The sequence below is a fragment of the Salmo salar genome, chromosome 01, assembly GCF_965601325.2.
Source record: "Salmo salar chromosome 01, fSalSal1, whole genome shotgun sequence".
Lineage (NCBI taxonomy): Eukaryota > Metazoa > Chordata > Actinopteri > Salmoniformes > Salmonidae > Salmo > Salmo salar.
This window is the reverse complement of record NC_138291.1, coordinates 59,392,348-59,409,768: the sequence shown is the minus strand read 5'-3', so window position 1 is coordinate 59,409,768 and position 17,421 is coordinate 59,392,348. Positions and strand designations below refer to the sequence as shown.

At 42.8% G+C, this 17,421-nt stretch overlaps 1 protein-coding gene across 2 annotated transcripts in view; it reads left to right on the top strand.

The window, feature by feature from the left end:
- Positions 1-13,166: 13,166 nt before the first annotated feature.
- opn4a (opsin 4a (melanopsin)) overlaps positions 13,167-17,421 on the top strand; it is an 85,132-nt gene continuing 80,877 nt past the window's right edge. For both annotated transcript variants that reach the window (NM_001279057.2, XM_014201341.2), the window contains 1 exon segment: positions 13,167-13,650. In NM_001279057.2, coding sequence (NP_001265986.1) covers positions 13,462-13,650 — 189 coding nt within the window. In that variant the 5' untranslated portion in view covers positions 13,167-13,461.

Genomic DNA, 17,421 nt, shown 5'->3' with positions numbered 1-17,421 from the left:
GTATTATCTTGGCAAAGTAGAATTGCTCACTAACAGTGATGTTGTAACGGCTGTCATAGAGAGGGGACCAAAGCCCAGCGTGTTGAGTGCTCATGATGAATATTTATTTGAACTCAGAACACTAAAGAAAAAATAACAAACAAACAGCCAACAGTTCTGTCAGGTACAGAAAACTAAACAGAAGACAACTACCCACAAACACAGGTGGAAAAAACCCCTACTTAAGTATGATCTCCAATTAGAGACAACGAGGACCAGCTGCCTCTAATTGGAGAGCATCCCAAAAAAAATCAACATAGAAATAGAAAACTAGAACCTAAACATAGAAATACAAAACATATAAAAACACAAAACACCCCCTGTCACGCCCTGACCTACTCTACCATAGAAAATAACATATTACTATGGTCAGGACGTGACAGTACCCCCTCCCCCCCCCCAAAGGTGCAGACTCTGAATGCCACTAAAAAAACAAAAGGGAGGGTAGGGTGGGTAACTCCTGTCTATGGCAGCTCTAGTGCAGTCCACATAACCTTATCCTCCAGCGGATCCTCCAGCAGAGGAGGCGGCTCCAGTGCGTAAGCCTCGCTCCACCCGCTGATCCCTCTGCTTCAGTAACACCGGACCGTGGATCATCGCTGGAGGCTCTGGGCTGCAGGCCGCCTCAGTCTCTGTCCAAGTGGACATGTGTGATGGAGTGTGTGGACAGAAGTGAGTGTGACTATTGTAACTTGTTGTGTACTTATGCTAGTTATTGGTTTTAGTATTTATTGCATCTTATGTCTAACTCTCTGTGAGATTGACTTATTCCTTTACCCGGAAAAGGTGTCAGTGAGTCACAGACCAGCCTGACTGGAGAGCTGCTCTCTCTTAGATTAATCTTGGCTTGACAATGATAGAAATTGAGTTCGAAAGAGCACAAACAGATCTTGGACCAGGCTACAGAATACTGGGATTTTGGGGGGAAATATTAGATGCAAAATCTTCCTGCTGGACACTGACATACCTCAGATTCTGTCTGCTGATTGTCTAACACTGTGTGTGTGTGTGTGTGTGTGTGGTTGAATTAAACGTTTATTTGTCACATGCACAGGATACAGCAGGTGTAAATGATACAGTGAAATGGTTACTTGCAGGTTTTTCCTCAACAGTACAGTATATATATATATATATATATATATATATATATATATATATATATATATATATATATATATATATATATATATACACAGTACCAGTCAAAAGTTTGGACACACCTACTCATTCCTGGGGTTCTCTTTATTTTCACTATTTTCTACATTGTAGAATAGTGAAGACATTTCTACATTGTGAAGACATCAAAACTATTAAATAACACATATGGAATAATGTAGTAACCCAAAAAAGTGTTAAACAAATCAAAATATATTTTATATTTGAGATTCTTCAAAGTAGCCACCCTTTGCCTTGATGACAGCTTTGCACACTCTTGGCATTCTCTCAACCAGCTTCATGAAGTAGTCAGCTGGAATGCATTTCAATTAACAGGTGTGCCTTGTTTAAAGTTAATTTGTGAAATGTCTTTCCTTCTTAATGCGTTTGAGCTGATCAGTTGTGTTGTGACAAGGTAGGGGTGGTATACAGAAAATAGCCCTATTTGGTAAAAGACCAAGTCCATATTATGGCAAGAACAGCTCAAATAAGCAAAGAGAAATGACAGTCCATAATTACTTTAAGACATGAAGGTCAGTCAATAAATCAAATCAAATCAAAGTGTATTTGTCACGTGCGCCGAATACAACAGGTGTAGACCTTACAGTGAAATGCTTACTTACAGACTCTAACCAATAGTGCAAAAAAGGTATTAGGTGAACAATAGGTAGGTAAAGAAATAAAAACAACAGTAAAAAGACAGGCTATATACAGTAGCGAGGCTATAAAAGTAGCGAGGTTACATACAGACACTGGTTAGTCAGGCTGATGAGGTACTATGTACATGTAGATATGGTTAAAGTGACTATGCATATATGATGAACAGAGAGTAGCAGTAGCGTAAAAGAGGGGTTGGCGGGTGGTGGGTGGGACATAATGCAGATAGCCCGGTTAGCCAATGTGCGGGAGCAGTGGTTGGTTGGCCCAATTGAGGTAGTATGTACATGAGTGTATAGTTATAGTGACTATGCATATATGATAAACAGAGAGTAGCAGCAGCGTAAAAAGAGGGGTTGCGGGGGGGTCTGATGAGTCCAAATGTAAGATTATTGGTTCCAATCGCCGTGTCTTTGTGAGACGCAGAATAGGTGAGCGGATGATCTCCGCATGAGTGGTTCCCAACATGAAGCATGGAGGAGGAGGCGTGATTGTGTGGGGGTGCTTTTCTGGTGACACTGTATGTGATTTACTTGGAATTCAAGGCACACTTAACCAGCATGACTACCACAGCATTCTGCTTTGATGTGCCATCCCATCTGGTTTGCGTAAAAGTTCTTTCGTTTTTGGGATACCCTTACCCGAGGTATACAGAGACATGTAAAAAAATAAAAAATAAGTATCTATAGCTTAAAGAACAGATTTTTTTCTGGGGACTTTTTTATTATATTACTTTGATTTGACGCATCAATAGACTGTTAATTAACTCAAATAGTACAGAATAATGCATGGCTGGATGGGGGGGTGATCCACACGCTCATGTAATCCAATATTGCAAGCTCTGATATTGCTCAAATATGGAATACAAGTAGTCAATTGTCTGCCCTACATATCAAAACAAACAGAATTAGGATATCTTAAAACAAAAATTGTAACAATAAAATAATAACAAAGCGTATAAGTAATAGAATGATAAAAGTCTTACCAGACTTGATACATATCAATCAAACAAGGTTTATTACAGATAAACACTTCCAAACAAATAGAAGATCATGTTTCAGTTTAATACAATATGCAAAAAAACAAGATATAGATTTATCAATAATGGCTGTTGATGCCAAAAAGGCTTTTGACTGTCTTGAATTGCATTTTCTATTCAAAACTTTGGAAGCTTTCAACATTCAAGCTGAAATAATACATTTAATAAAAATGTTGTGTGAATGTTAGAAAGGGAAACAAGACAGAGATGTCCCCTCTCCCCCCTCCTGTTTGCAGTGGCATTTGAACTGCGTGCAGAAAAAATTAAACAGGGCCCAAATGTAACAGGTATCAGTATTGGTAAACATGAATATTAACTAAACATATTTGCAGATGATATGCTGATATACCTGACCAATATTGAAAACTCAATGCCCCCTTTGGTAAAAATATGTTCAGAAAACTCAAAAATCTCCAGATATAAAATGAACATGAAAACCCCCAAAATAATGGCAATAGAAAAAAAGACAGTAATCCACAAAAAGTGACCACAAAAAAATATGAAATACTTATAATGCTTAATGAGAGACAACAACAAATATATAAAGATAACATTACTCAACAATATGAAAGCAGATCTAATTAAATGGAATAATCTTCCCATAAATCTCACAGGTAGAATAAACCTCTTTTGAATGGCATGGATGCTAACATTTTTGTATTTATCTTCAGTAATACCAATTACTCCACCAAAGATATTCTTTGAAAAAGTATACTCGGTCATAACAGACTTTATATGGGAAAATAAAATTCATAGAATACAAAGGAAAGTTTTACATCTTCCTAAGTCTGAGGGTGGTTTTAAACTTCCAGACTTGGAATTGTATCACCTTGATACCCAAGGCTTTTACTTGTGACATATAGCTAAATGCATTAAAGAGGAACAATGGGTACATATTGAAGATGTGCATGCTCATCCCCAGAATATTTTTACGTGTCTATTTTCAAAGGATAAGCTAAGAACATGAACATCTTCAGAGTTAAGAACCCTATAACAACATGGAAGAAAATGAAACGTATTCTACAAGAACAAAAATAATTTCCTAAAAATACAACGTTATGGAACAATCATTGTATAACATTTCAGAATTCATCGATAAATTGGTCCACATGGAAAATTAAAGGCATGTCAGTGTTGGAAAAGTACCCAATTGTCATATTTCAGTAAAAGTAAAGATACCATAATAGAAAATGGCTCAAGTAAAAGTGAAAGCCAGCCAGTGAAATACTACTCGAGTAAAAGTCTAAAAGTATTTGGTTTTAAATATACTTAATTAAGTATCAAAGTAAAAGTAATTGCTAAAATATACTTAAGTATCAAAAGTAAAAGTAAAAATCATTTAAAATTCCTTATATTGAGCAAAGCAGACAGCACCATTTTCTGGTTTTTGAAATTTATAGCCAGGGGCACACTCCAACACTGTCACGTTCTGATCCTAGTAAGATGTCATTTTCTATAGTAGAGTAGGTCAGGGCGTGACAGGGGGTGTTTTTGTGTTTTTCTATGTTTTCTATTTCTATGTTTAAGTTCTAGTTTTTCTAATTCTATGTTGGGATTGTTTGGGTTGATCTCTAATTGGAGGCAGCTGATCCTCGTTGCCTCTGATTAGAGATCATATTTAAGTAGGGGTTTTTCTTCATGGGTTGTTTTCTGTTTAGTGTATGTTCACCTGATGGAACTGTTGTCGGTCGTTTTGTCGTTTTGTTCTAGTGTCTTCATAATAAAAGTGAATATGAGCACTATACACGCTGCGCCTTGGTCCCCTTTATACGACCCACGTTACAAACACTGACATTATTTACAAAGGATGCATTTGTGTTTAGTGAGTCCACCAGCTCGGAGGCAGTAGGGATGACCAAGTGTTATCTTGATAAGTGTGTGAATTGGACCCTTTTCCTGTCCTGCTAAGCATTCAAAATGTAACAAGTACTTTTGGTTGTCAGGAAAAATGTATGGAGTAAAAAGTACAATATTTTATATGGTAATGTTGTGAAGTAAAAGTTAAAGTTGTCGATTTTAGCAAGCTAGCTAGCTGCCGGAGGACAACGACACAATGAGATGCAAACAATTCAATCAACGTTTTGCTGTTGATGTGATTGGTGTGAAGCCAAATCCAAACAGGTTTCCCTTGACACTTTCACTCAGTTTAGCTCAAAGCTGATTGGCTGACTGACCAAATGTTCGCTGGCTTCCCTTGCATTCAATGCTACGGGTGGCAACAATGTCATACTCTTTTTGACCGGACAGCATCAGATAGATGGGCTACACATACTGAGACAGAGGGGAGGTGTTGCGCTCGCTCGGATGCTTTCTCCGATGAGATACTTTCAACCTCTTGCAAATTGAAGGAAAATGATCAAACATAGAGAGACGAAAGATACATTATTTTATGTATTTTTATTTTTTCCTTGCAAATATTTGGCGGGAAGCATGGCTTCCATTGGCTTCCATGAATACATGCCACTGGTGTTCACTACAATGAACCAACACAACCTGACGCTCATTGAAATTGAAATAGAAATAGCACTTTTCCAATGTCAAATTCAACCCTGAATCTCCCAGAAAAGGCCTACTCCACCATCAGTCCTCCCGTCAAGAAGTTACAGAGACACCATGGAACTGGACTGCCACATGCCAGGAAGCCATTCAACAGACTAAAATCTGTCTGGAAATTGCTGGCTTGCATTGCCCTCAGATACCTATTTTTCTACCAACCATGGCTAGCCAGCCCATGTGAGACCTGAACTGGACTTGCATGTGAAGAATGAACTTTCATGTTGGGGTGACTCATACATTGGTCTGGGAAACTGTGCAGTAATCGTAACATCTCTATAAGGACATATGCCATTTATGGTAAACAAGAGACACCTTAGGATGGTAAAACGTTCTGTATGTGATCGTTTATTTGGTGGCTGGGGATTGACTGTGAGATAATGGTCTTTGTGCTCTGCAACCCTTTTACTGTCCATCAAAGCCCAGGGATCATCTTCAAATGTATATGTGTGTGAAGCTGTGCGATGTCCCTCACAACCAGCGCTTCTTAGTCATAGTCTACAGTGAGGGAAAAAAGTTTTTGATCCCCTGCTGATTTTGTACGTTTGCCCACTGACAAAGAAATGATCAGTCTATAATTTTAATGGTAGGTGTATTTGAACAGTGAGAGACAGAATAACAACAAAAAAATCCAGAAAAACGCATGTCAAAAATGTTATAAATTGATTTGCATTTTAATGAGGGAAATAAGTATTTGACCCCCTCTCAATCAGAAAGATTTCTGGCTCCCAGGTGTCTTTTATACAGGTAACGAGCTGAGATTAGGAGCACACTCTTAAAGGGAGTGCTCCTAATCTCAGCTTGTTACCTGTATAAAAGACACCTGTCCACAGAAGCAATCAATCAATTAGATTCCAAACTCTCCACCATGGCCAAGACCAAAGAGCTGTGATGGCCCTCTGACTTTGTTGCTAGACTGGGGGCAAAAGATACATAATCCTTTAAGGAATCTAGGATCCCAGCAAATGTAATTTAAATGGCTGAGTCCACTTGTTTTCCTTAGAACAATTATAATAGCAACAACATCAAAACATGTTACTGTATGCATTTTTGTCAGGTAGGACCATATAGCACTGAAGGATAACAAATTTGACTTGGAAAGTTGTCTATTGAACATCTACCAAAACGTGAAGTCATATTGTTGATATTTCTGCCTATTGTGTCTGTGTTTACAGGTTATTTGTTTCTGTATGCAGGTGTCACGTCCTGACCATAGAAAGCTTTTATTTTCTATGGCAGAGTAGGTCAGGGCGTGACTGGGGGGTTGTTCTAGTTTATATTTTCTATGTGGGGTTCTAGGTTCATTTTTCTATGTTGGTGATTTGTATGATTCCCAATTAGCTGGTTATCGTTGTCTCTAATTGGGGATCATACTTAAGTAGCATTTTTTCCACCTGTGGGTTATGGGATATTGTTTATGTTTAGTTTCTTCCTGTTAGCACTGCATTGTCGTCACGGTTCGTTTATTCTTTATTGTTTTGTATTTTGCTAAGTTTCACTTTCTAATAAAGATGTGGAACGCTACTCACGCTGCGCCTTGGTCCGTCTACACACGAATGTGACAGAATATCCCATCAAACCAGGACCAAGCAGCGGGTTCACCAGGTGAAGGATTTATGGACATGGGAAGGAGATAATGGAGGACAGCGACAATGACAGGGTTCGCGGCTACAGAAAGCCCAAGGACAACCCCGATATTTTTTGGGGTGGGGGGGGGGGTACATGGAGCTGGCGACTGAGCAGAGGAAGGAGCCAAAGACTGTCAGGGAGGCAATTGCGAAGTTGGGAGAGAGTGAGATGAGAGAGATGTTGTGCAAGTGTGTTCTGCTCAACATCCGACCAGAGGATCCGGTTAGCAGTCTGGTGCAACCTGTGCCGGTTCCACATTTCTGGCCTCAAGGGTGCCTCTCCAGTCCGGTAGGTCATGTGCCTGTTCCTCGCACTTTCCCTCAAGTGCGCCTCCACAGCCCAGTACGTCCTGTGCCTGCTCCTCGCACTCTCCCTCAAGTGCGCCTTCCCAGTCAGGTACGTCCTGTGCCTGCTCCTTGCACTCTCCCTGAAGTGCGTGTTCCCAGTCAGGTATGTCCTGTACCTGCTCCCCGCACTCGCCCTGAAGTGCGTGTCACCAGTCTGGCGCCACCTGTGCCGGCTATACGCACCAGGTCTCCAGTGCGCCTTCACAGCCCAGTACGTCCTGTGCTAGCTCCCCGCACTTGCCGTGCAAAGGTGGTCATCTGCCCAGGACACATTGTACCAGCTCTACGCACCAGATCTCCAGTGCGCCTTCACAGCCCAGTGTCGTCCTGTTCCAGCTCCACGCACCAGGCCTCCAGTGCGCCTTTCCAGTCCAGAGCTTCCGGCGACAGTACCCAGTCCAGAGCTTCCGGCGACAGTACCCAGTCCAGAGCTTCCGGCGACGGCCCACGGTCCGGAACCTCCTGAGATGGCCCACGGTCCAGAACCTCCTGCGACGGTCAACGGTCCGGAACCTCCAGCTCCATGGTCGGAGCCTTCCTCTGCGCCAATGCCCAGCATAAGCACGGCGTCCAGTCCAGCTCCAAGGCCAGAGTCTTCTTCTGCGTTGATGCCCAGTCCAGGCACAACGTCCAGTCCGGCTCCATGGCGGAGCTTTCCCTTGAGTCGATGTCCAGTCCTGACACGGCGTCTAGCCTGGGTCCATGGCTGGATCTGCGGGATAAGCGGATCCTTCGGCCCGCACCAGAGCCACCTCCAAAGAGGGTGGATCCACGAGTGGAGCGGGTTCTTTGTCCCGCACCAGAGCCACCCCCAATGCTGGAGGATCCGCGGGATGAGTGGGTACTTCGTCCCGCACTAGAGCCGCCACCGATACTAGACACCCCCCCTAACCCTCCCTTTTGGTTTCAGGTTTTGCTGCCGGAGTCCGCACCTTTGGGGGGGGGGGGGGGGGGTACTGTCACGTCCTGACCATAGAAAGCTTTTATTTTCTATGGTAGATTAGGTCAGGGCGTGACTGGGGGGTTGTTCTAGTTTATATTTTCTATGTGGGGTTCTAGGTTCATTTTTCTATGTTGGTGATTTGTATGATTTCCAATTAGAGGCAGCTGGCTATCGTTGTCTCTAATTGGGGATCATACTTAAGTGGCATTTTTTCCACCTGTGGATTATGGGATATTGTTTATGTTTAGTTGCCTGTTAGCACTGCATTGTCACAGTTCGTTTATTCTTTATTGTTTTGTATTTTGCTAAGTTTCACGCTACTCACACTGCGCCTTGGTCCGTCTATACACACAAACGTGACAGCAGGGCAGATAACTGACTGCTTGTATTCCAATTATTTTCAATATTTTGGATTACATGAGCTATTGTGGCACACCCAGGGCCAGCCCTAGACGAGACAAACTATGTACAGCAGGGGTCAGCAATAGGTTTGGCCTTGTGCAAAAAAAAATATCACCTGAAAGTCAGAGGAACAGAACATAATAGCAGCCCAATTCATATGCCTAGTCTACAAATGAAACACCATTTTTAACACATCTGGTTAGTAGGGTATATAATCAGTTCAATGTCAATAACATAGCCTTATAAGATTACATTGATAAAATCACGAACACTCTATTAAATTCATTTTTGATATTTCTGTGTACTTTGATTGGGGAAAGAAATATTGCAATCAAAATAAATTGTTGGGCTGAAAAAGGAGGATAATGAAAATAGAAGTTTCAGGGAAGAATGGACAGAGAAATAGACATTCTTACCATATTTCTTCAATGTCAAACCACTGTTTGCAAATAATTAAATCTTAGACATCCTTATGAATCTAAGCATGGCACTTTCAAAAGTTACCTTTACACCCAGACAGACGCTCTACCTATGCAGAAAAATGTAAGCTTCAACTGCTGGCTACTCATGTCAAGCGAAGTGGAACAGGTGAACCCAAGAGCAGATGCAGACGATGAGACTGGGATGAGGTAACCAAGGTATTTATTGAAACACAGGGGGAAGATGGGGTGCAAGCCAGGGGAAGCTTGGGTGGGTTACAGGAAGCCCGGTGCGGAGGCTGAGGCTGGAGCGAGGGGAGTTGGGAATGGGTAAGCAGGTTTAGAGTGGAATCCAAGGACGCAGTGGAGTGGGGGGGTCCAGGACAGAGTAGCAGGACTGACGAGATGTGGGACTGGAGACGAGGGACAAAGTCAGAGCGGGCAGAACTGTACCGGAGCGGAAAACCACGTCAGGCAAGGGAAAACAGGCATAACATGAAAATAGGATCTAAGCCAGAACAAACTGTTAAAAAATGCAGACTGACTAAGCAGAGGTTACGATCTGGCAGTGTGGAAGTGGCAGGGCTGAGTATTTGCAGAGTTCTTGATTATGGAACAGGTTGCAGCTGGTTGGGATCTGTTCTGCCTCCAGCACCCCTATCTCCGCCCACACAATCACACACACACAGAGGAAGAGGGAGAGAGTACTGGGGGAGTGGCAGGATGAGAAGTAGAGGGCATGGCAGGAGCAGATGTATTAACTCGTTCATTGCATAACCCAAAAACAGAAGTTCTTCCCTAAAAGCTGCTTGGGTTTAAACTAACATCTTCTCTTTTCAGAAAGTGAAAAGCTCAAATAATAGGGACAGACTTAAGAGACAGAATAGCAATGTCAACTGGTTTGTCTCCTTGAATACTATAGGCCGCAGCTCAGCTTCAGAATGTCATAGGGAGATATCAATATATCCCCATATGCATCAGAATCATGTCTTTTGCGGGCATTTTAAAGCTTGTTTCTACCATAAGGCATCACAGAGTTAAGCATTGTTATACAACCTGGATATATAATCTGGATACTTTTTATGTATTTATTTCTAAATATAAAGCAAACAATAGATATCCTTTTTGCCCTTTTCTTTAACAAAGGGCATGGCATACCCTCACTAGATTTGAGCCCAAACACCCAAACACACCAAGCCCTTCCCAGACACAGAGGAATTTAAGAAGCACATGTGACAGTATTGGAGGATTTGGCTATACCGACATCTATGGATAGCATAATTGTGTTTGTCAAACAGGTAGGCCTACCACGTTTTTGAACAAGACGAAATAGGCTCCAATTATATATGCAATTCTATGAGTAGGCCCATAAAAAATGTTGGTGCATGCGTGCACATATCTGAAGTCCCTTACCGGGCAGAAAGGAATTTTACTTTAACACGTTTATATATCTCACACGAGTGCAGATTTGCACTCGTGTGAAAAAAGTTTGCAGCAAAAACAGAAAGCTGCATTGTTTTGCTTGGAATTAACGAGCCATGGTCTCCCCCCGTTCGCCATCCTCCTATTGTAGTGGGCCACCGAAAATATTCGTTGCCCCTCATCTCTTGGGAAATTCCCCTCCTTATCCTGATGTGGCCCAGCCTGCACTAACATATCCCGTAAAGATCCATGTCTTTTGTCATGGAGTCAGATTTAGTAGCATCATCCAGGACATGGAGCGACACACAGTCCGGGTGCCAGATAGTAAGGTCTCCGCCGGCATTGTTTGGAGGTGTGGCTAGACTGGTGCTACAACCTGTTCTTGTCCACCCAGAGAGATGTCGTCATCGGTGGAAGTGGATGGCTCCGACTCCTCCGGTTCGCTCTCTTCTCTGCTAGAACCAGTGAACAGGTGCTTGTCTGTCTCTGTGAATGTATGTCCTTGGAGGCTTGTTGTTCTCCTGATGGATAGACATTGCTGCATGCTGATACATTTCACTAGCAAATCTCTTTGGCTTAGAGATTGTGCCTCTTTTCTTATTAGTTTAAAAAAAGATATATATATATTCGCTTCCTGATAATTTTTGTCTCTTAGAGATGGTAGCATGTATGGTTGCAAATCTCTATAGTTTATTTTTTTAGCTGAAATGGTTTCCACTAGTAGCTAGCTAACGTTAACAGGCTAGGTTAGGCTACTGCCTTAATCACTAATCATTTTCATCACACACAAACATAAAACAAAATAGAATAGTTTAAACGGCAGATTCCTTTTAATTAATGTTTCACAATTTGATAATCCCATGAAAAAACACACATATCACCATAGCTACCAAGGAAAGTGGAAGTGAACTTCAGGAGAAGCGGAAATGGGGTAGAGGTGGAAACTGTAGCAATGGTTATGAGCTGGTGGCTGGGACATTGCCGGCGGTGTAGTAGGCGATCAGGGGCGCTTGAGGGCGGCAGACAATTTCCAAAATAGGCGACCGCCTAATCTTGTCTAATGGGAGGGCCGGCCCTGAGCACACCCCCTCCAGCCAGGCATTATTCTGCACTGTTTGAGTTAAGGGTGTCTGTCGCAATATTTATTAATTTAACCACTTTTGCAGTAATATATTTTTTACAAAACCCTCCATTTCATATGAGTGTTATGGACGTTACCCTGGCGTCCGAGCTGGGCATCCCCACTCAACCCCTCTCCATTCCCATGGATGTTAGAGCGCTGGACGGGCACTCTATAGGCCGGGTCACCCACCATACCACCCCCATCAACCTACGAGTGTTGGGGAACCACAGCGAGACGATCCAATTCCTGCGAATTGATTCTCCGCAGGTTCCTGTGGCATTGGCATTCTCTTGGCTCCAGCGACACAATCCCTCGATTGACTGGTCTACTGGTGCCATCGGGGGCTGGTGCCCATTCTGCCACGCCCATTGCCTGAAATCAGCTCTGCCTGCCCCGGGCTGTCTTCCTGGGGGCTTGGAAATTGCCCCGAACCTCTCCGCCATTCCAGTGGAGTACCAGGACCTCCGGGAGGGGTTCAGTAAGGCCTGGGCCACTTCGCTTCCACAACACTGACCGGTACCCAAAGGAGGTTAAACCAGATGCACTGGCAAGCCGGTATAGCCCCACGGCTACACCCCCGGAAGCCGAGAACTTTTCCCCCCTGCTCCAAAATCAATAGCCCCTCTGCTATTTGTAAGTCGCTCTGGATAAGAGCGTCTGCTAAATGACGTAAATGTAAATGTGAATGTAAATGCTGTTCATCCTCTGGTGCTCCGTATACTTCCTACTTTTCATATGTCTAGAGCAAAACCCATGTCTCACTGCTCTTTGTCTCCTGTTTCCAGTGGGACGGTTATGACCCCGGAGGAGAGGTGCTGGGTCTCCGCTAGGGACATCCTGGACCCATCTCTGAATTCCAACGCTGACACCCTGCTCAACCAGGTATGCGTCCAGGTAGGGCGCCAGGTGGCGTCCCTAGAGGGGGGACTACTGTTACACCCTGATCTGGTGTGAATACTCTCTGTACTCTGCTGTTCATGCTCCCAGGTGATTTTATTGATACGTGTCGGCCCTTAGGTCTTCATCAGGCAGTGAAGACTTGAGGGTAGAAATGTATCAATAAAATCACCTGGGAGCATGAACAGCAGTGTGCTGCGTTTTCCTTTTTATTTTTCAGGAGTTCGCCAGTGTCCAGCACCTGCAAAAAGTACCTAGATGTGAATATGTTCTTCAGCTTTTGTACATGTACCCTCCCATGTGTAGCCTATTAACTCTCCCAACTGGTCTGGCACACCGATCACTCTCTTTAAAAGTAGCTTTCAACATAATGACTAATGTTAGTGCAGAGTGCTCTATTGCCCTACATTATGAGAACGCGTGCCATCATTACAGTACAGGGGTGGAGAGTTGCAACTCAGAGCGAGCACATGGAGAAAAGAGAGAGCATGTGCGGCTTTCTCACTTACGTAAATATATCCATGTACAAAACTGTGCTGTTAGGGTTGCGTGGCTCGCGCGCAACCGCGTATGCCGCTCCATCCTCTTCTGCGATTGTCAAACTGTTTTATACCACTGTGTCTCACAGACTACCAATATCAAGACCATAACCAACGTAAACTGTTAGTCAACATTCATATCGAGAATTGATAACTTTCCAAAACAGATTCCCACTGTGGAGCCAAAGAGAAGTTCTAATTTCCTGAGTGTATTTGCCTATTGCTGGAACACGGACCGGACAGCTTTCGGATTGTGTCAGTACTCCGGGCTATTTTCTCTTTTCCCATCTACAACCCATGTCGAGTGGCCGGTCCGTCCTGGAGGGCACCGGAGGAGCTATGAACGGCCCCCTGCGCTCGGTTCGGAAGGGCATCTCGTGTCGCTTCCAGGACACGAACTGCACGCGCATCGTGGAGACGCTTTCCTCTTGGAATGACACGGTGGTCAGTGAGTACCAGCTGGGGGATCTGCCTTCTGTCACCTCTGTAAGTGTTTCACTTGTGTATTCTGTCCCAGGGAAATGAAATAAATAGTCGAAGTAGCCTGATCATTCATGCAGGACATACGTTTGGGTTGAGTGGTTTGCTTTGAGTATGGTTGTAAGAATTTGCTATGATTGTACATGCTGTTCCTCATGTCAAATCATTTATTTCAATGACTGATGCAGCTATAATTTCTGAATGTCATTGCCTTGTCTTGTTCAGAAATCTTTATCTAAGTTGATCAACAATTCAATGGACATAGATAAAAATAACGGATATTTTTGCATGATAGGCACATTAGGCCTACAGAAAATCTACTCTCAGAAAAAAAGCTCTCTTGACAGCTGTTATGAAATGCATGAATACCATTCTTCTCTGGGTGCAGATCTGACATATCAAAAATGCTTATCCATTCACCCTGCAATACAGAGTGTTGTGTTCTACAGAGCAGATCTGACTAGAGAATGAAAAGTAAGCAAGATGTTCATTACACTTATAGTCAAATAGTATCATGTGCATCAAACATTCGTGGTTTGGTTAGACTGTCCATCAATAATAACTTACAGCAATGATTCAGAATGGACTCACATTCTTCAGCCTCACTCTTTGTCTGTACTGTATAGTGCCTACCCAAGGCTATTGATTTCTCACCTATTTGCAAACCTTTATTGATGGCCCATGTCCATGTTTCTATCTTTTGCTCTCTCTCTTTCTGCCGGTCTGTCTGTCTGTCTCTCTCTCTCTGTCCGTCTCTCTGTCTGTCGTTCTCGCTCTGTGTTTGTGTGTTTCATAGTTATTTGTGAGGTATTTCATGTAACTGTCTAGCTTGCATTCTCATCTGTCTTACTAAATTGTTCTTAAAGAATGTTACCCACAATGTAAATACTAATGCTGAGCTTTTTTATCAAAGGGTAAATGAGGTGCAGAGCCCTTTTGTTGGGTAAATATCACCTGCCACCTTTGATTAAATATCAGGATGTCTTTCTGTACATTCTGAGGGCATTTCCCTGTTGTTGTTAGTCTGTCCCTGTCCATGAGTTGACACAGCTGTGAGGGATTGCATTCAGATAAGGGATGCCTGAGTATCACAATTAGACTGCACAACTTCAATCAGAACCATCCTGTCAGCATAGAAAGGTTTGAAACAAACTGAGTCTAATTCAAAATAATAATTAAAAAAATCTAGAATATTTGTGTTCTACTTTCATGCTGGATTTTGATGTGAATGTTTTCACTCAGTGATAGCTGACTCATTTTAGCTGCGCACTCCTGCTTTCCCTCCCCTATCCCTATCTTAGCTCAACATACAGAATTGCATCAAATCCCTTCACAAAATTCAAAAAATGCAGACCCCTGCATTTCCAGATATTGTTTGTTGGTCCGTTAATTTTGGGGTTTATGGTTTTCATTTTTTCCACACGCACTCAAACCGCCGCCGTCAACTTTCGAGAGAGAAGTCTCCATGGTATACACAGACGCCGAGTGGCTCGAGCATTGCAATACATTGTTGGGTTTTGCATAGAAAGAGCACTTCATTGATATTGTGGAACAATAGCAGGACTGTCAGTTTGTGATTAGATGTGCACTTGGGAAAAATGTACCAATCCATCTTCATTGCTGAAGGAAACGAGGCACTGCAGAAGGTTGACAATTTGTGCAATACAAAAAACATGAAATGTATATTAATAGACAGAAATGCATTCCGTATGTCCCATAGGCACTTGACATGCCTGATTTCTCGTGGCACTTCTGCATCTGTAGCCAGACATAATGAGATTGCCAGAGGCTGTTGGAAAATGGGTTAGTGGCACTGTCTATTGTGTGTGATTCATATTATCATGAATAAAAAAATATGAATCCACTTACACCAGAGTGACTAGGGTTGTTGATTCATAAAACAGGCCTTCCAGAGATGAAATGAAGCCAGTGTAATGCCACCCTCTGGAATGCAATGACCCAATCCTTTTAGTCTCCTTGTGTTACAGTGCTTTAATGACACAACTGGAGCAGCAGGTGGCACACTGCCTCCTCATAATGGCTGATTGGTTGCTGACCTTCAGATATGTTTTTTTTTCAATTTAACTAGGCAAGTCAGTCATGAACAAATTCTTATCGATAATGACGGCCTACGCCGGCCAAATCTGGACGACGCTGGGGCAATTGCGAGCCGCCCTATGGGACTCCTGATCACAGCCAGATGTGATACAGCATGGATTCATACCAGGGACTGTAGTGACGCCTCTTGCACTGAGACCGCTGCGCCACTTGACATGTAGTCCTGTGGCCTTTCCCCAAAACTCCTCTCTTAATCCCCAATAGCATATCTATCTGAAGAGTTGACAGGTGATTACTATAGCCCAACCGATATATTGGTTTACCGATATTATCGGCCGACATTGTCCTTGTAACGCTATACCGGTATTGGCTCTTAATATCAGCCTCACGTGCCTTCTTCCCACTCTAAATACTCAGTTAGCTGTTCCATTTAGTAATTAATTTAAGCATTACCCAAAACCCCGCCCGGTTGTTGTGTGGTATTTAAGCCTTTACATTTGAAAGACCATGATGACATGAGGAGCGGTCCAAAAAACGGCCTTAATTAAATCCCCATATCAACAGATGTTCCCACAGAGGAGGCACCGTGACTGTCTTCAGCACATCAATAACTCTGATGCTGGGGGCGTTGTGTTTACATGCAGGTAAACTGTCTCAATCGATTCTCCTCCACTAAGCTGAACACGCACATGACAGAAAAACCAATCGTAATCCAGCCAGAGGCCTTCAGCACGACAGAGGGGAAAAAAAGAGATAAATTCAGAAAACTCCCCAAGTTTACCATTAATCATTATATATGTATCGGAGGTGAAAGATCAATTCAGAAACAAAGGAAAACATTTCACAAAAGTCATGTTCATCTCATCCCCAGCCATGTGTAGACTGTTATACTATAAGCCTGGCAAGCAAAGCTACTCAGGCTCTGGCTCACTGAGATTCTTATTTCTACACCACGCACAACCACTTGAAATGGTGGTTTTCCAATTCAAATCTCCCTGATTAGAAGCATGGAGGTCCATCGAGAAATGGGATTGTGGAGATCTACATACGGACACTGTGTCCACAAAGTATCCTCCTCCTATAACAGATGATTAGCCTGTCAGACTGTGTCCCACACATTCTCAGCATGAAAGGTTGTGTGTATGAACATACAGTTGAAGTCGAAGTTTACATACACCTTAGCCAAATACATTTAAACTCTGTTTTTTACAATTCCTGACATTTAATACTAGTAAAAATTGCCTGTATTAGGTGAGTTAGGATCACCACTTTATTTTCAGAATGTGAAATGTCAGAATAATAGTAGAGAGAATGATTTATTTAAGCTTTTATTTCTTTCATCACATTCCCAGTGGGTCAGAAGTATACATACACTCAATTAGTATTTGGTAGCTTTGCCTTTAAATTGTTTAACTTGGGTCAAATGTTTCAGGTAGCCTTCCACAAGCTTCCCACAATAAGTTGGGTGAATTTTGTCCCATTCCTCCTGACAGAGCTGGTGTAAATGAGTCAGGTTTGTAGGCCTCCTTGCTCGCACACGCTTTTTCAGTTCTGCCCACACATTTTCTATAGGATTGAGGTCAGGGCTTTGTGATGGCCACTCCAATACCTTGACTTTGTTGTCCTTAAGCCATTTTGCCACAACTTTGGAATTATGCTTGGGGTCATTGTCCATTTGGAAGACCCATTTGCAACCAAGCTTTAACATCATGACTGATG